Below are 24,170 nucleotides of genomic sequence, written 5' to 3'. Positions count from 1 at the left end.
TTAAAACTCCATCAGTATTAGGGCGTATATAGTTCATTGAACTCACCGGATTGCTATTCCAAGTACTTTGACAATACATATACATTTATGTACTTATAATCAGATAATGAGTCGAGGCGATTGCATTGAAAAACCTTATAAATTATCCCGGTAAATTATTCATAACAGTTACGTAATCAATCGATAGTGCGGACACTTTTCACTTGCAAACCACCAAAATTCGTGATCTTTTAGCGTTGGAAAAGAAACCACGTGAATAGAGTGCCCTGCTCAAGGATAGGTTCTGGTTCTCTGTGGTCTCATCTCACCACTTTTGCTGAAGAAGAGTGAAGAGTGTGGATCGCTTGTCCAGCGCAGCATCACAATCAGCATCGGCAGCAGTGAGCTTAACAACAACGTCCAGATATTCCAGATCTGTGCTACTTAACAAGTAAGTAAGATTCAAGTATAATATCATAAATATGCAAAGAAAAATGCTTAAAAACATACAAATGCAGGCCTACTCAAACAAATGAAAAACAAGTAAGCAAACACGTAATCAAAAAGCTAAATAACAACCAAGTTAATGATACTTAATATCATTCTAATTATTGATTATTTACTAGGCCTACGAGTACCATTCATTTGTTTATGTACACATGTTTACTTATTTACTTTCTTATTTGTGTAGTTTTTACTTGTTAATTTAATTACCAATTTATTTACTTGTTTATTCATTGATAAATGTATCAGTTATCTACTTCATTAATTTTCCTTGCTTATTTCTTAACTTGTTTATGTATTTGTGTAGGCCTATTTACTTGTTTACTATTTTCTTTTATTATATTATTAACATATATTTGAAAATAATAAAAAAAGAAAGAAAGAAAGAACAAAAATCCCTAATATATCCTAATAAAAGCATACAATAAAGCAAAATTGAGAAAATAGCATTCAATCTGGCAATAGATCATCTAGCCTTGTTCAAGGCCTTCTAAGATTTCCTCCCATTCCTCATGACCATTCTCGGGCTCGCCAAGTCAGTGAGGGCCACAGATTACGGCTACTAATGACCGTGCGTACGTTGAAAAATCGAGCTCGGACTGAGTTTACGAACCGCCAAAACGAAGGCCTTGTCCATATTGCCAAGATCCGTTGCATTTCCAACGGTTTCTTCGCGGGGGGTTTATATTCTATATATGGCAAATATGGATTCTTCGTGTGGGGTATATTTTCCGTATATGGCAACTTATGAATATCAGATGACGTAATTGATACTCCATGATCTGATCAGCTGTCAGAGAGTTACGCGATGTCGATGTTGTTGAGATCAATTAATGTAAACTATTGAATTTTAAATTGTAATTTTATTATTATTGAAGCAAGTATGGCATTTTTCCACCATTATTCGTCTGTCGAAATAGGTAGATGCTTGCTTTCGGCTGCCGATAAGTTGGCATCGCAGATGTTCGTCCCCAACAACGTACATGTACTGCAATCCCTGCAATTGAAGCTTACCTGCTTGGACACGGTGACGATGTGTTTGTGAACTTGCACACTGTGTACGGAAAATCTGTTATTTTCCAAGCAGCCCCTTTCTGTTGGGATTTTCTTAGACGGGGGGAGTATTCCCAGGGGAAAATTGCTGCTGTCATTTGTCCCCTGACCCGAGGAGGGGGGGGGGGCATTCGGTGAGAATGATGTAAAAATGGGGTCATTGGGTGAGAGCAAGATTTTTTGGCATTCGGTGATACCAAAATCATGTAAAAAATATGGGGTCAATGAGTGAGAACATGACCTTTTTCTTAAATGGAAACTTTGGGTGAGAGCCGAAACAGTGTCACAGAAACCTCATTGAATTTCTAGTTCTAAATGGTTTCAAATTTCTTTATTTTTTCAAAATAAGTAGCATAACAAAATCAGTGATAAATAAAAATTGAAAAATAAGATCAAATGGAAAAATAGGGGGTCTTTGGGTGAGAGAGCATGTGTTTGTAAACAAATATGGGGGTCTAAACAGCCCTACATATGCGTCACCTCCAAAGTGGGAGTGCCCCCCATGAATGACCAGCTTACTTTACTTCCCTGGAAAGATGAGGAATCCAAGCAGCGTGTCTCAGACTGGACCTGTACGTGTCGTTTGAGTCCCCATTTCCGTACCCGTACCCATGGCTCCGCACCCATACTCACACCCTATTTTGGCTTCGGACCAGTACTCATGGACTGGGACCCGCCCGTGCTCATGGTTTGGGACCCGCACCCGTCAGACTTGTAGTATTTGGACCCGTCCATGAGTATGGGTGCGGGTCCTGGACCGGGATACGTGTACAGGTCCCAAGCCACAGATAGGGATCCCAGGTCATGGAGTGCAGTGCGCCCCAGTCCATGAGTACAGGTACGCGTCCCAGTCCATGAGTACAGGTCCAAAGTCACAAAAGGGTATGGGTCCGGGTCTGGGCGGAAATTGGGACTCAAGTAAATGGGTATGGGTAGATGGGTCTCAGTATGGGTATGCGGTATGGAAATTTGGACTTGTTTGGGTCCAATTATGGTTATAAATGAGTATAAATAAACAAATTAATTAAACAAGTACAAAAAGAGATTAAATATTTTGGCATATTTGGGATGCAAGTGAAAAAACTATGACTATGTATGGATACCGTAGACTGTGCAATACTAATTTCAACATACTTTAGTATATTTAGTAGTGATGTAACTTTCGAGTCTGGACTCGGACTCAAGTCCACTTTTGCTGGACTCAGGACTCGGCTCGAATTGAACATTAAAAAGCTCAGCTCTGCTCTGTCAAAAAATAGAACTCGGGCTCTAAGTCGACCCCAGTCCGATTCCAGTCCAATCGATCCATGTACAATGTGAAAAAATTATTTAACTTCAAACATCAATTGGAAGTAAATTAATTGTCAATTTTCCAAGTACATTCAGATCATGCACATCCAACAGATTATCCATTAGCTTAATCATTATAATTATTATCATTAATTATGCACATCTGGAAAAATATATCCATGTTTTATTAATATTTTAAATCTCTTATAAAATCTGAAATTTCTGTATGGTAAGGGCATCTCTATTCATTTGACTCAGATGCACTAGCCCAAGCCTGGCACAAGAAGTCACACAGCTAAGTAAGGGACATGTCTCTATGAGTTCACTGTGAGCTCATGTGGCTGGAAAATCTCACACCAGTCACATTATCATTAGTTCTACATGTGTGCAGCCATGGAAGTATTGGTAAAAGCTAAGATAATGATATTTTAACATGACAACTTGAAATTCACCACAAAAGAAAAAAACTTGAAATGTTTTCCCAGTTTGCTGGGTCTTTTTCTCTATTGATCAGTAATTGTGTATATGAGATATGTACATGTAGCATACATGTCATGGGTGGCAGTGTGCACAGGATGTTACATTGTAGATCTACATGTGTGCAGCATTTCATTTTGTGTAGCCAGCTGGATTTATCTTTTTCAGGGCCCTGGACCAGGCTAAAATAAATTTAAGGGCACTTGCTATAGCTTTCCATTTACTCCCCACCAACCCATCCATGATGTAACCTATTTGTTTTAATTATGAATTTATGTTGAGAGGACTCACAGTGGGATTCATGAGTGGAGTTAACATGCAGCTGGGAAGTGAGAGTATTCCATTCTCACTTTCCTGCATTTGTGTAATCATGGTACCCATACCCATGGGTCCCTGACCATGAGTACGGGTACGGGTCCCATGCCATAAGTACCTGTATGGGTCCCAGGCCAAGGGTACGGGTTCCAGGCCACGAGTACGGGTACGAGTACAGGTACTACAAGTCTGGTACCCGTACTCATGGCATGGGACCCGGACCCGTACCTGCACCCATGGCCCGGGACCTGTACCCGTACCCTTGGGTATAGGTACCATACAGTACATGGCTATATGCATGTAGGAAAATGATGATCTACTCTCATTGCCCACTGAGATGCATGCATGTTAACTCCACTCATGAATCCCACTGTGGGTCTCTGATCATAAATCAAAATAAATCTAGGTTACATGGATGGGGTTGGGTGGGGAGTAACACATTGAGCCAGATAGCAAGTGCCCTAAATTTTAGCCTGGCCCAGGGCCCTAAAGGTAAATCTGGCCCTACACAAAATGTACATGTATGCTATACATAGAGTGTAGATACCGGTACCTACAGTTACCTACACTGTGATATCCTCCAGCCTGATTGTGCACACTTTATGCCACCCATACATGTGACATGTACATTATACTACATGTAGCATTCACACTGTGATTATGATACAGAAAAACATTTCAAGAAATTGTCTGTTGCGGTGAATTTCAAGTTATCATGTTTAATCATTATTATAGCCTTTTTTCATCATTTTAATATTCCCCATCCGAATACACCCCCTACATACACAAGTGCACACACCCCGAACTACATGATATGAATGTGACAGACTGGTGGAGCACTTTCCGCCACATGCAGGCCCTACTTGGGATTTTGTATCTGAGTCACATGAATAGAGTGTTCCTTTACCATACTATGTTTACACTGAAAAACAGGGGTGTCTATCTTCCAGAATATCTAAATTATTCCCAAGTGTGTCACATCCTTCCCCAACTGGAATCCCATAAAAATGGACCCAAAAGGAATTTTTTTTGTTGGTTGCTATCTATATAACTTTTCCTTATTTTTCTTGTTACCTCCCATCCCTGAATGTAGGTGAGTATTTGTCACTCAGACCCAGAAACTTTTTATACAACTGTTAGGCTAAATATGAGTAAATTGTTTTATTCTGTCTTCCCTACAAACATCAAATTTTCCACTAGATGGTACAGGGAAGACAAACTCAGACTGTTAAATACCTCTAGGCTCTTTATTATTTTCAGGGCTGTGATTTCTTAGTTTCAGGGGTGTGAGAGGTTTTTTGTTGTTGTTTTTTGTTTTGTTTTTTTGCTTTTTTTATTTTCAGCTGATTTTTTGTACACTAGCTTTGTACAAAAGTATAGGATCTTTCCAAATTACTAGCTGTTTGCAGCTGTTTTCAGCTTCACGTTTGTTTGATTCTGCAAGTCCATCTTACTCTTTGCATACAAAATGCATACACCACGTACGAATTTGGCGACACGTCTGCAACTGTTGTGACCAAGGACACGATCAAGCCAGATCATTTCAGAGGAGTTCCTTAATCCTTCCAAAAAGTGTCCAAAACCGGGGAGGCATGGGGTATGCTCCCCAGAATTTTGAGGTGGTGGGTCTTTGGGAGCTGACAGCGTACCAGTAAAGGGGGTCTTTTGGAGCTGCGAACCGGCTGCGAACAAGTAAAATGTGGACTTCTGGAGCTGCAAACAGTCAAATTTGCAAAATCAGTAGCTCTTTCTTGGCTTTTTGGTTGAAAAGTACCTGCAAAAACAGAAATATGAGGATTGAACAATTTTTGGGTCTTTTTGAGCTGAAATTATCAAAATCAAGGGGGGCTTCTGGAGCTCTATTTTGGTAAAATATAGGGGGATCTTTCGGAGCTGCGAATCCAAAAAGAGGGGTCTTTCCGGGGAGCATACCCGTATGGTCATTTGTGTTAAGTGCTCCCCGTCCAAAACTTTGTTGCATATCATGCACCATTTCCTGGTCGGTTTCTTGATTGTGGTTACATGAATCAGTGATGGAATCCATGGGTTCTTACAGTCACTGATGCATATGACACACATTCGATAGGTGCAGATGTGGTAAGCTTCTTGATCCGACCCAACTTCGATCGACCGTAGAGTCGCCAGTCAGTGCTAGTAGTCAGCTTCTGCACTGCACATCTTCCATAATTTATCGTAAAAAGGAAGCCTGAATCAGAAATATGATCCAAATAACACCATTTTCAACAACAAAAACCCGAGACGAACTGCAGTGAAATCATCACAGTGACAATCACAAAACTCGCATACCGGCGTGCATTTGTTTTTATTTTGATATTTAAATTATGGTCTTAGAGGCCCGGCTTAGAGGCAGTAACGTAATAAATATTCATTTTACTTTCCTTATATAGATTGATTGACGTGACAAGCAGGCGGGCGCACAAGTACCCAGTAGCCAATGAGATCACTGATTTCAGTCAATGTTGACGTCTCTTGCATAAATTAGTGACTGGTTTATGGCAATTTATACAAGGCCTTCGTCTCGCTCTACGGGCTCGCAGGCTCAATCAGAGTTCGATCGTTCGACTTACGCATGATTATTTCAGCCGCAGTCTGTGGCATGGACTTGGCGAGCCCAAAAGTAGTGATAGGATTCAAGTGGTGGTCATGGGGGAGGAAATTTAGAAGGCCTTGAACAAGGCTATAGATCATCACGCATTTTTTTACGGAGTACCTCTAGAGGTACTACGCTATAGGCTGTCTCTACGGGAGGTACACCGTGGAAACTCGGATAGGAGTAGTCCACGGATTTTTGACTCGCGTTACGGTGCACCGCTTCGGAGTAGCCCTGGGGCCCGGGCCCTGGGGGTAATCCGGAGTAGCTCCAGAGTACACACAGTGAGAAATTGGATGTGTACTTATCATGCTTATACAGACTGTAACAATAAGGGAGCGATCGTTATTTATGGCAGGGGGGGGATGGGTAAATTTAGGGGGGAACACGAAATTTTTTTGTGGTCTTGAGGGGGGAACCTGAAATTTTTAGTTAAACCAGGAGGGGGGATTGTTAAATTTTAAATGGAGAAAATTGGGAAAACAAGGGGGAACGCGAAAATTTTGAGCGGACGCGAGGGGGGAACGCGAAATTTGTTGTCGATATATTTGCTAAAACACCCATTCCCCCCTGCCGTAAATAACGATCGGTCCCAAAGAATCCGTCGGATGTATCACATACCCGGGATCACATACTGACGTATTCGACATTTTGAACATTTTTGAGAAAATTGGTACATTAGTTTGTTATGTTCTACTCTATTCACCAAAAAGCATGCCTCAAAGTGGCTTAATTAGTAAGATATTAATTAATTTAATTATGTCGTATTTGCAAAACCTTGAAATGTCTGTATCATATAACGACGTATTTGCTGACCACCTATACTGGGCAATAGACTGCGGAACTCAGTCCTCAATGATAGTCAGTCATTTATCTTTTGGTCGTTATATGACTATCATTTGAGGGACTGAGTTGTTATAATATTTCTTCCGAGGTGCAATTTCAGACAATAGCTGGGGATTAGTGGGGCAGAGGTTATCTATTGAATCCTTTCATGACCACTGAAGCATAGTCAAGTCTGCCAAGGACACTCGGCACAAATTGAAAGACCACACGACACACGACACCAATTTGGTGTTTGTTATGACACCAATTTGGTGTTTGTTATGCTCCTCGAAATTAGTACCTTACGGTCTATGTCTGACCATGGTCTGACTGGGCAAGCCTATTAAATAGTATGTCGTATCAATTATCTTAGATTCTTGTATCTTTAAGATATTTGAAAAAATACAAAATGATGGTCAAAGTCATCAAAGAAAAGTGTTACCACAGCCTCAGACCTAACGTGATCTATACTTTTCAAATTCCAAAGTTCAATTTAAAACTCCATTTCTTTTCAATTTTGCCTCGTTTTAAGCAGTTACTTGGGTCCACCAAAAGGGTTCGCAACCTTTTCACAAATCGAGTAGGACGGTCCATTCTCAACTTCTCAACTCTCAATCGAATTTAGTAAAAAAGTCTCCATCAATCTGTCCTGCCATTTCAATTGTTATACCGTTCCGGTTATTGGATAGGGTCTATAGTTGATGATGGTCCACCGGTTTTTGTTGCACGAAATTTCAAAATTAGGTGAAGCTCCGTGAGGTAAGCGCGATTACGTTAAGTTGGCATGTCTGCGTTTTATGCACAACAATAACATTATTCCGAGCATTATTTTTTTCCTAAACAATGACATTAAAATTATGGATTTCGATCTTATTTCTCGGTATTTTTCTCGGGTGCTGACGCGCCCTCGGAAAATACCTCGGCCCAAAACAAAACCCTCCAATTTCACACAATGACATCAAAATAGATGGTGCGTAGTTATTATTTGTCTAATCAAAAATGTGAAAAATATCCAATTTTAATAATTTGTCATAAAATTTGTATTATATCGTGAATTTAAAAAAATGAAAATTTAATATTTCATATCAGAAAGACATTCTTCGTATTCAGAATACAAAAAATACTGTCGAAACGCTCAAAACGCTCATTCCAGATCCCTTAAAATGACCAAATGAGGTTAATTAAGGGAAGGGTATGAACGTTTGGACAGTATTTATTGTGGGACATTAGAGCACATCAGACATATCGAATTGCATTCTGAATACGAAGAATGTTTGAAATTTGCAATGTAATACACATTTTATGGCAAATTATTAAAAATTGATGTTTTTGATATTTAACAGTACGCGAAGTAAACTTTATAAATCTGATGATTTATACTTAAAGTGTATGTTGGTGGGATGAAAAGCCGACGATCAATTGAAAATTTTGACCTTTCGTATTAAAGATATCGATTTTTTCCCAAAACACCAAAAAAAATTAGGTCTTTTTGGGAAAAAATCCATATCTTCAATATGAAAGGTCAAAATTTTCAATTGATCGTCGGCTTTTCCTCCCAGCTACATACACTTAAAATATATCATTAGATTTATAGAATAAAGGAGTGTTATATATCACAAATGTTAAAAATATCAAATTTTAATAATTTGTCATAAATTTGTATTATATCGTGAATTTCAAAAAATGAGAAGTATTTGATATCAGAAAGACATTCTTCGTATTCAGAATGCAATTCGATATGACTGATGTGCTCTCATATCCCACAAAAAATACTGTCGAAACGCTCAAAACGATCATTCCAGATCCCTTAATAACTCTCAGAAGTAGGCCTACTTTTCCTTTTTCATTGGGGGTGAGCAGGAGCAAGGGTTCAAATCGGGGCTCACGAACCCTGTCCCCCCCACACACACACACACCCCCCCACACACCGCGCGCTAGTTACGCCACTGGTTTTCCTATAGGCCTATATTGGTAGCGCATTCCATGAGATGAGATCTATTCATTTCTATCTCACTTCAATGGGCATGGTAAATAAAAATGAAGTCATGAAAAGATTACGTGTTTGTATTGTTCTCAGAAAATAACTTAGCCCTTTTGCGCTGAGTGTTACTTCCGGTGTTGCAGAAAATATTCGTGCTGTCTATATACTCGGGAAATTACAGATGCGATATTTAAATTACCCCAAATATAATAATTTTTCAACCCCCTTTTCTAATCGGAACCCCTTGAATATAGTCATTTCAACCACTTAAAGGGTCATTTTCTAATTGTGACCCCTGAATATAGTCATTTTTTGACATTAATAGGGTTATTTTTTAACCGACTACATTAGGGGTCAAATCATTTTTTGACCCTAAATATAGTCATTTTTAACCACAATTTGGGTCAAATTTTTCACTAGATCACCGGGGTCAAATTTGACCCTTTAGTCGGTGCATAGTTGACTTGGAAAGCGGGGTCAAAAATGACCCTTTCGTGTTGACCCCATAGTTTTTTTTGTGTGTGTAGAGTTGGGCAACTTTTGGCCATTTCATCTATGTAAATGTGATATATGCAGTAGGATATTTACCATGGAAATTTTTCGTGCACATCGGTAGCTTTATTGATATAATGACTTACTTCGAGGACTGCTATATATCAAAAATTTTAAAAAAACATGAAATTTCAGTTTCATGAATTATTTTCCATAAAATGTGTATTAGGCCTACATTGCGCGAATTTCAAAAAAATCTAAATTATTTGACATCAGAAGCTCATTCTTCGAATTCAGAATGCAATTCGATATGTACGATGTGTTCCCATGTCCCACAAAAATACTGTCCAAACGCCCATACCTCATCCCTTAATGTTTTTGTTTCTTTCCTGTCTTCAGGTCTTTGTTACAAAACAAGCAACATGAGGGGATTGGTCATTGCTTGCGTGGTCCTTTTCTGTGCCGTTATTGTACATTCAGCTGACACGTTTTGGGAAAAAGAGCGCGGTAAGTAACCCTTTTCCCGTTCAATCATAGAATTGAGGGATGATCGATTGTTTATGCCCGTGGCAGAGCCGAGGCCATAAACAATCGATCAACTTTTTGGGGCACCGAGGCTCCTTAGAGGGCGCACTAAAAAAGGCCCATGGAAAACACTAAACGCTTTTATGCAAATTTTCTGCTCGTTGCGCTCCCAACATATCTAGACCATTTAAGGTTTGCAAAAAGGTTTGCAGGGGTATAGTAAGGGGGTACTACACCCCTGCCCAATTTTGTGCCTATTTTTGCAATTTTCTCAAAAATTATAGCGCATTAGTGACAAGTAAGATATGTATATTATAGGGGCAAGGACTACAATTACTGCACTGGGAATTTTATTTCAAAACAGACAACAGTTGTGGAGTTAGTCAAAAATGAGGAAAACCAATATTTGATCAATAAATCAATAACTACTTGCCTTGAGTTGCTGAATTTTCAGTGCAGTAGTTGTAGTCCTTGCCCATATAAGTGTATACATATATTACTTGTCACCAATGCACTATAATTTTTAAGAAAAATGCAAAAATAGGCACAAAATTGGCCAGGGGTGTAGTAACGCCTTAATGTTTAAACAAATTGTTGACGAATTATAAGTATCCGATGTATTGATAATACGTGTGTCATAAATCTCTTCTACAGGTTCAGGACTCCGGGGACTCTGGGAAGAAGAGCGCGGTAAGTAATTTTTCTCTATTTTACTGGGAAATTTAACATGGAAATTTGCTTAAAAATTAGTATAATTTGCCGTTGCCATGGAAACTGCTTTAAATTCTCCTAATAGCTTAAAATTAAAGAAGCCTTGTAAAACAATAATATATATGTCTTCAATAATATAAAGTGTAACTTTTGCAATGCAAGAAATTGCTCAAAATGGTGAAAAAGGGTCAATTTTTGGCCAATATTAAGGGAAGGGGTATGAACGTTTGGACAGTATTTATTGTGGGACATTAGAGCACATCAGACATATCGAATTGCATTCTGAATACGAAGAATGTACTTCTGATATGAAATAATTTTGATTTTTTGAAATTCGCAGTGTAATACACATTTTATGGCAAATCATTAAAAATTGATATTTTTGATATTTAACAGTACTTGAAGTAAACTTTATAAATCTGATGATTTATACTTAAAGTGTATGTAGGTGTGATGAAAAGCCGACGATCAATTGAAAATTATGACCTATCGGATTGAAGATATAGATTTTTTTCCCCAAAACACCAAAAAAATAGGTCTTTGGGGAAAAAATCCATATCTTCAATATAAAAGGTCAAAATTTTCAATTGATCGTCGGCTTTTCCTCCCAGCTACATACACTTTAAGAATATATCATTAGATTTATAAAATTTATTTCGAGGACTGTTATATATCAAAAATTTGAAAAATATCAAATTTTAATAATTAGTCATAAAATTTGTATTATATCGTGAATTTCAAAAATGAAAATTATTTGATATCAGAAAGACATGCTTCGTATTCAGAATGCAATTCGATACGTCTGAGGTGCTCTCATGTCCCACAAATAATACTGTCGAAACGCTCAAACCGCTCATTCTAGATCCCTTAAATGCGTCATTTATTCTGCTCCAAATAGAAATAGCTAGTGTATGTGATTTCGGATTACGCAATCGTATCACGTGGGATGTTTGGTCTTGCAGTCGCTTTATAGAATTGGGGAGTGCTAGTGTTAATGTTTAAAAATTGAGTATTAAGTATCCGATGTATTGGTAATACGTGTGTCATAAATCTCTTCTACAGGTTCAGGACTCCGGGGACTCTGGGAAGAAGAGCGCGGTAAGTATTTTTTTCACAATTTTACTGGGAAATTTGCTGCTCCATTTAACCTGGAAATTTGCCTTAAAATTAGTATTATTTGCCGTTGCCATGGAAATTGCTTTGAATTCTCATGTAATAGCTTAAAATTAAAGAAGCCTTGTATATCAATAATATAAAGTAACTTTTGTAATGCAAGAAATTGCTCAAAATGATGAAAAGGGTCAATTTTTGGCCAATTATTAAATGTGTCTGACATTTATTTAAATAGAAATATTAAGTGTATGTAATTTCTGATTATTACGCAATCGAATCACTTGGGATGTTTGGTCTTTAATGTTTAAAATTGTTGGCGAATTTTAAGTCTCTGATGTATCAATAATACGTATAATTATCATAAATCTCTTAACTACAGGTTCAGGACTCCGCCAATTCGCTTGGAAAGAGCGCAGTAGTAAGTGATTTATCAATTTTACTGGGAAATTTACTTAAAAATTAGAATAAATTGCCGTTGCCATGGAAACTGCTTTGAATTCTCCTAATAGCTTATAATTAAAGAAGCCTTGTATATCAATAATACAAAGTGTAACTTTTGTAATGCAAGAAATTGCTCAAAATAATGAAAAAGGGTCAATTTTTTGGCCAGATGCGTCATTAGCTAGTGTATGTAATTTCGGATAATTACGAAATCGGATCACGTGGGATGTTTGGTCTTGCAGTTGCTTTATACGCCGTAGAAGTGACGTAGTTAATCGCATTAACTACCATAGCAATAGATGAATACAATTTTGACTATACCGCCCTGCACTACAACGTTTACGCGGAACCGATGCATTGAACCATAGATGCCAAAGAAAGGCTGATTACTCGCACCTGTAAGATAAGTATCTTTGAAAAGAGCGGTATTGTATTCAATCTATGTTTGCTGACTTTCACAGGTGATTAGTGCAATCTGCTTGTAGTGCAGGGCGGTCTGTTCAAAAATTGTATTCATCTATTGCTATGGCAGTAAAGCCGATTATGACGTCACTTCTACGGCGTATAGAATTGGGAATTGCAACAAAAACTAGACTGCTTTGCATTCCCTTTTTGATATATGCGAGGATGGGAAATGATGCAAGCCCAAGAAACTGTGATTTAATTCTATGATTTAATTTAATAAAACCATGATAAAACATGGGTGTTTTTCGCAAATATTGCTTTATTTTGTCTTCTATTATAGGATTTTAAGGAAATTTAGGGTGGGTGGGACGTGTAGGCCTACCCTCCGCCCCCGCTTCCAAAAGTGTGCACGGGTAGGATTCCCTTTTGTTGTTTTCTGATCACAAGATGTATTACTTTTATTTTCCTTAGAACAAGACTTCAAGGCAACACAATACAAGACAAGGGGTAAGTTACACATTGAAATTCAAGGTCATTTTTGCAACAGAAACAAGAGTGCTTTGCATTCCCCTATTGATATATGCAAAATAAATGATGCAAGCCCAAGAAACTATGCTTTAATTTAATTTAATTCATTTACACAACCTCATGTATAGAGAGGGACCGATTGGCTCTTTTAAGAGCTTGCTTGGTATTTGATGGGCCAGTGCTCTTTTGTGCGCAAAATTGTTCAATCTTATCTTATTTTGGTCCAAAACATGGTGTTTTTCGCGTTAAAAAGTAGATGCACAAGGTAATTATTGCTTTATTTTGTCTTCTATTGGGATTTTTAGGAAGAATTTAGGGTGGCGGGACGTGAACCCTCCACCCCCTTGCTTCCACAAGTGTGCACGGGTTCGATTCCTTTATTTGTTTTCTGATCACGAATGTTGTTGTTTACTTTTATTTCCTTCTGTAGATCAAGACTTGGAGGCTAAGACAAAGGGTAAGTTACATATTGAAATTCAAGGTTATTTTTGCAGCAGAAACTAGACTGCTCTGCATTCCCCTTGTGATATATGGGAGGATGGGAAATAAATGATGCAAGCCCAAGAAACTATGATTTAATTTGAATTAATTTAGTTGATTCTCGCGCTACAATCAACTTTCAATTTCAGATTATTTTTGCCCAAATTGAAGGTAAATTTTGGTATTTGATGAACCAGTTCGCTTTTGCGCACAATTTTTCAATTTTACTCTATTTTGGTCCCAAACATGGTGTTTTTCGTGCTAAAAAGTAGATGCACAAGGCAATTATTACTTTATATTGTCTTCTATTAGAATTTCCCGCATGGAAAAATTTAGGGGGCGTGCCCCCCCTTCCGCCCTGACTGAATTTGTTGTCGATTTACTCCACTACTTTAATAATTTAGAATTCACACTACCCCTGTGGAAGATTTAGTTCAAATCTAAATCTTCCACAGCGGGAATGGGAGTTTTGAATAGAATAGACAATTTGGGTAACTTCCATTTGAAATACTCACTCCAGTTGAGGAAGATACAGGTAAAGGCATGATATACATTGGGAGTAAAGGTTTCAGAATAATTAACACTGACCAATTATATTTGAAAAAGATACTGCCCCTGTTTTAAGATATTTCCAAAATATTCCACAGGGGTAGTGTGGATTTCAACTGGAATAGCCCATAGTAGATTAAAACGCCCTCATGCTCGTCAAGACATGCAGTATCTGCTATAAGACGCATTGTGTTGAATAACAACTCGTCGGACCAAGTAAAAAGGCAGTAATTTGTTTCGTCATGCAGATACTGCGTATTACCAATATACCGTATCGAATAAACTCAAGCGGAATGGTATAACAATTGAATGGCAGCCACGTTGGTTCTAAGTTTTAAGTGACAGAGGGACAGGTGTCTAGTTCGATCACGTGTTTTATTGTACTATCGTGCGAATTGCCCTGTGGTTCCTTAGGCTGCGATCACATAGAAGTATACGGTATTCGCTATACGAAATACGCTCATTCGATCAGGCTGAGGTCATATAGGAGTATACTATGTGAACTCAGCCTGATCGAATGAGCGTATTTCGTATAGCGAATAGCGAGTATAGGTCAGTTACCAATTTTCTTCGTCTAATCAAATGCTTGTAACTTTACTTCTTGAGGTCACATTGCATTCAATGAGGTGTCATAATGTGCAGAATTATTAAAAACGAGTTTTTACCCACATATGGTTTAGTTTTAAAATTAGGACGGTATACGCTGCACTCAAATCGAACACGCACGATTCCCACTATACTATACTATACTATACTATACTATACTATACGCAAGATACGGCCTTTCCGAATAGTCAATAGTGTCCTCTTATGCACCTGCAAAACGTGCACCGTATACCCGAATAGTATACTTCTATGTGATCGTAGCCCTATGTGACCCGGTACTATGAAAGTGCCTTGCTCGATTTAAGCTATACGCGTGCACCTGCAAAACGTGCACCGTATACCCGAATAGTAGGCCTATACTTCTATGTGATCGCAGCCTTATGGTGGACAGAATTTTATTTAAATGAGGACGAGTGACGTAGTATTCGATAGGGTCTATTGGGGTCCAACGTATAAGAGTCGCCGGCCTCGGGTCTGCCGGCCCTGCCTGCGGCCTTGATGTTGTTTACTTGGGAGGGAAGAGGTATCCTTCTGTTTAATAATAATACATAATATATCTTATCTGTTTTGCAGAGCTTGCTGGGGAACTGCGTTTAATGCAGTGGCTGAAGCGTGAGCTTAAGCTTGACTAGCATGTGATTTGAACAAGAGCAAGTTAATGCTGCAGCTGAGATGGACTATGGACACCGTTGATTCCTAACACATAGGACATTATTCTTTTTAGTACTAACCAGTATAGCCGAATAATCCCATCATAATGTTGTACATACAAGTGCTCTGAAAAACTATGGGTCCCGAGCTGAACCTCGTACATTGTGTTACCCATTTAATACTAAACGTTTTCATAACAAGAGCGCACTAAGGTCATTGCCAAAAAAAGTTGCCACAAAACATTGTATCACAATGTTGTTGAGGTGGACAACTGGTTTTATTAAAAACGTTTGCAAAAAATACAATACAATGACATTTGACAACAGATAAGGACCATAATTTCAAACCAGAGAATGAAGCCATGTAGTATTATCGTGTTTATTATAGGTCCTTTACCTGTTGTATGTACGGTACTTCATTCATCATGTTCATAATTATATATTCTTTGTTCAAATCGATTTGTCAAGTTAGAATATGCCCAAATAAATGTAACAAACTGCTAAGCTAGTGCTTTTTTTTCAATTTGGGCATCTTATCCCTTAAAATTACTCACTGACGTATACCTTACGATATAGGTAAGCTTATTCCGTGGTTTCAAACCGAGTTCAGCTTACCGTATCGGCATAGGTATACAGTAACGTAAATATTCGATTATTTAATATAGGCCTACTGCATAAGATTTTGCAGTTGATTTTTGTCATTATATTAGTTCATCAATTAATCACATTAATGAAATCAACATTAACTAAATTAGAAGTAATATCTAACAACTAAGTTGAACTAACCAAAGAAACATTCAGGGGCGTGTCCAGAAAGCTTCAGCGGGGGAGGGGTTGCGTGTTCTTCGGCATAACCTCAGTGTACGGTGATGTGCCACACATACTTTAGGATGATGACATTCTCTATACCAAGTTTTTGGTGTTTTTGCAACCCATCAGTACCATGAGTACTAGTATCAATTTTTTCACAGCACCAAAATTTGCTCACGTTGGGTGTTCTTACGAGCACTTTTGTCCAAAGGCGCCCAATTGGGTGCATGCATTTGTTTTCACTTAAACCTACCCATCGATATACTAAAATTGATGAAAACGTACACCAAAACCGTGTCATATCCCTGTACACATTCAATCAGGGAGAACTGTCCCTCCGAGGGTTGCCGAGTACTCGAGTAGCATACCCGGGGCTGAAATGGGATATTCCATTAATTCCACACTCCCCCTGTGGAAGTTTTTGTAAAGATCTTCCACAGGGGGAGTATGAATTTCATATGGAATGAACACATTAGGCAGCCCCATTTGCATTTCATACACCCTCTGAGCTGCTAATGTGTTCATTCCATTTGAAATTCATACTCCCCCTGTGGAAGATATTTCCAAATTCTTCCACATGGGTAGTGTGGATTTTAAATGGAATAGCCCAATGTGCTACACAATGATAGTTATGAAATGAATTCGGGGCGTTATTTTCACAATCCTGGGCAGTGAGCACCTGATATTAAAGATAATTGCTAACAAAAATTAAGTATAACCATTAAAGATAATATAAAAGCATTATTAGTAGTATTTGCGTCTTTTATTTTTGTGTCAGTTCCTGAGAACTGACACTTTCTAATACAGGTTTGACGATCACGTGACAATTCGAATCATATCGAAAGATCACATGATCTGTAAAAATATCAATATCGATAGCAATATTATTTGCAGCAACGAAACGGACCACAGCTGATGTACTATAGACTGTCTATTTGAATACAAGTATCGGGAGCATAGCCGTAAATATAAATTGGGTCACAAACCAATTCGGCCACGAATCGTCAATTCAGTCCCAAACCAATTCGCCCACACGTGCCAATTCGAACCCTGTATAATTTATGTACAAAAAAAGTTGGCCAAATCTAACTTTTTCGTGATTTTCTCCATAACCGTTGCTTTTACACCAAATCTGTATATTTAGATGCCTTGACGTCTTGCATTCGGTCACAAACCAATTCGTTGTACTTTTTGCACTTAAGGGGTGTGGCTATAGGAATAAAGACCAAACAAACATATTCTTGTTTATGCCGTAATATTGTAGTCTTTCAACCCTTTCACAACTTCAGCTGTGTAACTTACAAAAATTCCCGCTAAAAAGGGTTTATTTTAATTTTAGAAAATACATTAAAAATCGCATTGGACTTTTCGTACTGATCGTACTATAAATGACCACCAGCCTATAATGTTCTGATCACACTATAGACTGGGATTACATGTGACGTCATTGCCAGGCAATTTGTCTCTATACGCTGGCGAAGTTACGTAATAATCGGATTAACCACCATAGCAATAGGTCAAAACAATTTTTTAATATACCGCGCTGCACTGATACTTTCACGCGGAACATCTGTATTGAACCATATCATGCTGATCACTTGCACCTGTAAGATTAGTATCTTTGAAAAGACCAGCATTGTATTCAATCTATGATTGCAGACATACACAGGCGATTAGTTCAACCTGTTTGTAGTGCAGCGCGATATGTTCAAAATTGTTTTGACATATTGCTATGGTAGTTAATCCGATTAATTACGTAACTTCGCCAGCGTATTGTTCCTTGCCCGGAAATATGCACATGCACGCATCATGTTGTGCTCAGGGACGGTCCAGATCACAATAAGGCCATTGAACCGTGTAGTAGTCATACATATTCGCTGAAGCATAACAGTAGGCACGGTCCCTTAGCGACTCATTAATTATGTGTGGAAATGGGTCAGGGACGGCAATATGATAATTTCAATCCTTTGAGGTCAATAGATAAAAGAAAGACCTTCAATCACACAGGTGCGTGGTTGTAGATAATATTTTGTCATCAAAGCTGCTGGCATAGGACATTTTATGGAGGCGGCGCTTATTATTTCTTGTAAACACATAAACACAATCTAATGTGATACCCACTACGTGTAGAAGGCCGGGTCTGCAAATGTTCAGTACATAGAGATATAGCTTCATGTTCAGTGTACTCAATTGAAATACTATAGCTGCATATCAAACAAATCGTGAGGCATTCCTTCTTGTTATGGACGACAAGTATTAATTTTGATATTATGACAAAATTCATTCCCTTCTCAATTGAAGCTAATTGATTAGGCTCCGGGATTAGGCTTTCTTTTCGAAAATTAAATCATATGGCCTAGAGGTGATGATATAGGCCAAACCTAAACCCATATACGGTATGCAGAAAACCTTCACAGTCCGGGCGGCGCTTGCACTCGCATTAAACAGACAAAGTTCGCTAAACTGACGCCTGCTTCAATTGCCAACCTTTATCGAGGGGCAAGTTTGAGGTTTCATAGTCATCTATTACCTATGCCATTTTTCACCCCGATGTGGCAGTGACGTCAACGCGTTGAAGCAGCTCGCGCATCTATGCGGCGTCTTTAAGCGCGTGCGTATGTACCACCAGCGCTTTGACCGAACGCTAGCGAGTGAGGCTGCGCCTGATGAAATTCGCACAGCAATGACGTGACGTCACTGACACATCAGGGTGAAAAATGGTATTGAACATCGCAAACCAGCCAAAATTGTCATAGGTTTGAATAGCTTGTAGAAAAACCGTGAATATAGTGTCAGAAACTCCCACACATCTTAGTATAAAACCTTGTTGTTAATGTGATACCGAATGCAGCGCCATTTGTGGAATACATTCGAACATTGTGTGGGCAAGTATTTGGTCAAATGTAGGCCAAGTAGGCCCAAATCATGAAAATCGCTTAATCGGAATAATACCAACCAGACCAGCAACGGATATTGAGGGAAGACTACGTGAGAAGTTTGGGTGAGTAAAGCTTTTCCTTGTTATAAAAAACAAGGAAAAGGCAATCCTTTTTATTACAACGCGATATATTAAAAACCTACATTTTGAGAGGGCCTACGCTGCGCGCTGGTTCTTTTAATTCTAGTTTATAATCTGTTCATCACCTGCAGTCCAATTTGGTATCTACGGTTTCCTCAAAGTCTTGGGAAATAATATGGATGGTATTTTGGTTTGAAAAAACTATACTGTTAAAAATATCGGTATTTATGCAAGCGACATTTCTAGTGTGTAAAATGCATTAAAAATTGACGGCTAAAGAGTGCATAAATTAAAATCGCGAACAGTAATAGCAACAATAACTATCTACATTCCAAGCGGAAACGCTTTTCATAAACATACCACCTATTTTTGGGCAATCGCTGAAACCGAAATATGAAATTCCAGGCTATCTGTAAAAAAGAGCGTGAGCATATTTTACTATGAACTTGGGACATCACAACACATGTTTTAATTGGTGTTTAACCTATTTTAATGATACGATAATTATGCCCCCAATAATGGCTTTCATTTGAACTATTATTTGTTAAACTGCTATTTTTACTTTTTGAGAAATTAATGAATTTATCGAAAAACTCTACGGAGAGTGTCACCTTGACGGCTCCATCCCTTAAACACTCCATAACACCATGATTAACATTTTCAAATATTTTTGACGTTCCATATTATATCCTTTTCCGCGTCCGTACAAAGGTAGCCTACTCAGTTGATCTATGTAATGTCAGTGACTCTGGAACCGGGAGGCCCGGGGGTGGGCTCGGCCACCAATAATTTTGGTGGCCATGGAAAAGTGCCATTGCCACCACCCAATAATTTAGGCTAGGCACCACCCCCCAAAAAAAAAAAACACTTTTTTATCTTTCCACAGTATACACCAGGTACACCGTGCTTTTATTTTATCAGCAGGTTACATACAACGAAGCATGAATAATATAATCATAGAAAACATTATGATATGTGATATGTATAAACAACAATGCATTTGTACTCAATAAACATGATACGGTATACAATTATAATTATTTTACAAAATGGAGTTCCAACGTTTATGCCATTCATTTAACCTTTTGCCAGTACATGACATGCTTTTTTCTACCTTAGCAGTCTTCTTAAGCCTCCTAATAAAATAAGAAATATTTAGAGAACCTTGTTTATACTTCACATCATAAATGAATTTTTTCCCATGAAGAACAAGGAAGTTGAATTTGGACACATCTGGGTCAAGAATACCTAACAAAACACTCTTCATGTCCAGGTAAACCTGGTTTTTTATGATTTGATTTTGAACATCATTCCAGAAATTTCTTACAACATTACATTCCCAAAAGAGATGCTGTATAGTCTCAACTTCATGTTTACAAAAATAACACAAATTGGAATCAACATAACCAAATTTAAACATATTATTATTGGTACCAAGGTACCTATGAAGAATTTTAAATTGAAAATATCTAAGTTGGGTCGATCGGGAGGAGGACAATGGAATTTGATAAATATCACACCAATTCAAATCAATATTATCAAAGATATACGACCATTTCTCCTCAGCGATTGGTGGTTTGAAGAGCTTACTAATACAGATATCACTAATGGTTTTACACACTTTAACAGTCTTCGTAATTCTGGCAAGCATCTCCTCCTGAGATGAATTAATATTATCATTGTCCTCCCCCCTCTTGACACTTCTTTTCCATTTATTTGGAATGGCATAAATAAGTGAATAGTAGCCCAAAAAGTTACACTTCAAATTAAACTTATCTTTTAAACGTGACAAGGCTAAAAATTCCCCATCATCATCTAAAATATCTTCCAAAAATTTAATCCCTTTACTGCACCATACATGCCTATAAATAGTGCTACCATTGATAATAATAGAAGAATTATTCCAGAGAATTTGATGTCTAAAATTATATGCAGGAGGATCATAAGTCGTAAAACACCATGCATTTACAACATCTTTAATAAAATTACTTTTAATACGATTAATACATCTAGCAGAAGGTTTTACATTACACTCCCAAATGAGATTACCACCTAAATTCTGTAAATGGTGTCTATAAAAATACTTCCAACTACTATCATTCGTATCCAGAAGACGTTTCACCCAAGCAATTTTGAGACCGTTAATAATGGATGGAACATGAATCATCTTAAGACCGCCTTGCTCGTATTTCCCAATAATAGTACTTCTTCTAATTTTATCAGGTTTGTTTGACCAAACAAATTTGAAAATAATAGAATTCAATTCCTTAACAAATGCATCAGGCGGATTTGGGAGAACCGAAAAAAGGAAAATAAGCTGTGAGAGAGCAAGAGATTTAAGAATGGTAATTTTGCCAATTGGAGTGAGATCTCTCATAGACCAAATTCTAAGAATCTCTTTGAGTTTTTGTAATTTGGGCGCAAAGTTGAACTCAAAAGTATTAGTTAGATTAGAATCAAAAAGTACTCCTAAAAGTCTAACAGGCTGAATGGTGTATGACAGATCAATATCACTAACATTTGGAGGTTTCTACGAAAAGAGCCAAGAGCCAAAAGCTCAGATTTATCAAAATTAATTTTAAGACCTGAAAATGATTGAAATTTCTTGAGGATACAAATAATCTGTTTTAAGGAATCAACATCCCTAATAAAAATCGTAGTGTCATCAGCATATGCACTTACAAGAATATCCTTATCAACAATTTTAATACCTTTCACAATATTATTATTCCTGATCATACAGTTCAGGATTTCACTACAAATAATATATAAGAGAGGGCTAAGCGGGCATCCCTGACGAAGACCGCATAATAATGGAAAAAAGGTGGATCCATGACCATTATTTGTTACACAAGACGAAATATTTGAATAGAAAACTTGGACCCATCTTATAATAATAATAATAATAATAATAATAATAATAATAATAATAATAATAATAATAATAATAATAATAATAATAATAATAATAATAATAATAATAATAATAATAATAATAATAATAATAATAATAATAATAAAGCAGCATTTGATAAAGCGATTGATGCCCAGAGGCCCTAAGCGCTGTACAATAAAATACATCAAAGCAAAATCAAATTATAAACATGCATAATTAATATCAGAATGAAATACAAGCTTAAAAGTACGCTTTTAAAAAGATAACCTATTACAAACTACGTCTTAAAAACATGTTTATATAAGTTTTCAGATTTGACCAAAAAGATCAATATAATAATTATAAGATCTTGACCGAAATTAAAAAATTTAAGAGTTTTAAACAGGAAAGACCATTCTAATTTATCGAACGCTTTTTCGAAATCAATTAAAAACATTAGCCCTGGCAAGAATTATCATTCAGATACTCAATTGTATCAAGGGCAAGCCTAATATTTTCACCAATATAGCGTCCTTTTAGAAAACCTGTTTGATCATTATGAATGATATTGGGAAGAACCTGTTTCAAACGAAGAGCAATAATTTTTGTGATGATTTTGTAGTCTGTGTTTAAAAGAGAAATTGGGCGCCAATTTTTTTTTAAAAGATGGGTCTTTGTCTTTCTTAGGTATTAAATTAATAATGCCTCTGCACTGATCAACAGAAAGGTTTCCATTCTGAAAAGAATAATTATAACTTTTAATTAAAATGTCACCTAGATCATTAAAAACAATTTATAAAACTCAGGGGAAAACCATCTGTACCAGGTGTTTTGTTATTAGGCATTGTTTTTAAAGCATCAAGACATTCCTTTCTGGTCACCTGACCCTCACATTGTTTTTGCATGTCATCATTCAACTTAAGAATATTATCATTATTATCAAAAAGATCATCATAATTAAAATCAGGAGGGTTACATGAACTATAGAGATTCTGATAATATTTCTTTTCTTCATCTAAAATTCCCTTGGGATCTGTAATTGGTTGATTGGAGTCACTGCTATACAGTTTAGAGATTGTTTTCTGTCTTTGATTCCTCCTTTCTAAATTAATGAAATATTTTGAATTTCTCTCGCCATGCTCAATCCAGTTTGCTCTTGATCTAATAATTGAACCCTCAGCTTTAATCTTATACATGTCTTCAAGCTCAGATTTACACTCATTAATAGTATTTAAAAGATTATCACATGGGTCAGAACTATATTTTTCTTCAAGATTATTGATCTTATTGACCAATCTAGCTTCGAGAGTTTTGCGCTCCCTGGAAAGTTTTGCAGAATATTTCATTGTCATTGATCTAATATGACATTTTAAATAATCCCAAAGCAAATTCGGATTCAGATCTTTATTATCATCATTTTTGACAATGTCATCAATCCAGCGTTTCACAGAATTTACATAATTTATGTCATGCAAAAGTGAAGTATTAAACTTCCAGAACCCACGTCCACGAGCTGCATTAGATGTTACAATGTTAATATCAACTGATGAGTGGTCATTTTTAAAACCAGTAGAAATACTACAGTTATCAATCTGAGACAATAAATTAAACGATACAAGGAAAAAGTCTAGACGACAATATACAGGAGGATTACTATTAGTAGGCATGTCCACTAAAAATTGAAGTACTTTTAAATTGATTCAGACCTAACTTATTGGATGGGAATTGATGAAAGAAACATTTTGGCGTTTAAATAATCTTAATCGGACGTTGCATTCCAGAGATATGGCCTTTCGAGTGTCACGGTTTTATATAGGGCTGCTAGAACATGTTAAAAAGTTAAAGTCCAAAAAGGAATACTAACAGAAAGTGCAACTTTAAGGTACTTTTTCTTAATGTATTTATTAACTATCTGATCTGGAACATTATAT

The 24,170-nt window shown here is 37.1% G+C and overlaps 1 protein-coding gene across 2 annotated transcripts; it reads left to right on the top strand.

Annotated features, from left to right (window-relative positions):
* The first annotated feature begins 241 nt into the window (after positions 1–241).
* On the top strand, positions 242–16,251 carry LOC140157251 (uncharacterized). 2 transcript variants are annotated; one of them, XM_072180378.1, is made up of 8 exons: positions 254–430; positions 9,927–10,034; positions 10,707–10,742; positions 11,826–11,861; positions 12,256–12,294; positions 13,194–13,229; positions 13,681–13,707; positions 15,459–16,251. In XM_072180378.1, exons 2-8 carry the CDS (start codon positions 9,950–9,952, stop codon positions 15,515–15,517), a joined length of 318 nt encoding a protein of 105 aa, XP_072036479.1. In that variant the 5' UTR covers positions 254–430; positions 9,927–9,949; the 3' UTR covers positions 15,518–16,251. The 2 variants fall into 2 exon arrangements, with proteins under 2 accessions (XP_072036480.1, XP_072036479.1); XM_072180379.1 differs by lacking the exon at positions 10,707–10,742 and having other exon boundaries at positions 242–430.
* Positions 16,252–24,170: the final 7,919 nt, after the last annotated feature.

This window comes from Amphiura filiformis, chromosome 7 (assembly GCF_039555335.1).
Source record: "Amphiura filiformis chromosome 7, Afil_fr2py, whole genome shotgun sequence".
NCBI lineage: Eukaryota > Metazoa > Echinodermata > Ophiuroidea > Amphilepidida > Amphiuridae > Amphiura > Amphiura filiformis.
Note: the sequence above shows the minus strand (reverse complement) of the source record. Positions and strands in the feature narration are given on the sequence as shown.

Excerpts from the sequence above, each read along its gene's own strand:
- LOC140157251 (XM_072180378.1), top strand. The coding sequence starts at position 9,950 with ATGAGGGGATTGGTCATTGCTTGCGTGGTCCTTTTCTGTGCCGTTATT. Across the intron at positions 11,862-12,255 it reads ACTCTGGGAAGAAGAGCGCG|GTTCAGGACTCCGCCAATTC; the intron begins GTAAGTATTTTT and ends TCTTAACTACAG. Across the intron at positions 12,295-13,193 it reads CGCTTGGAAAGAGCGCAGTA|AACAAGACTTCAAGGCAACA; the intron begins GTAAGTGATTTA and ends TATTTTCCTTAG.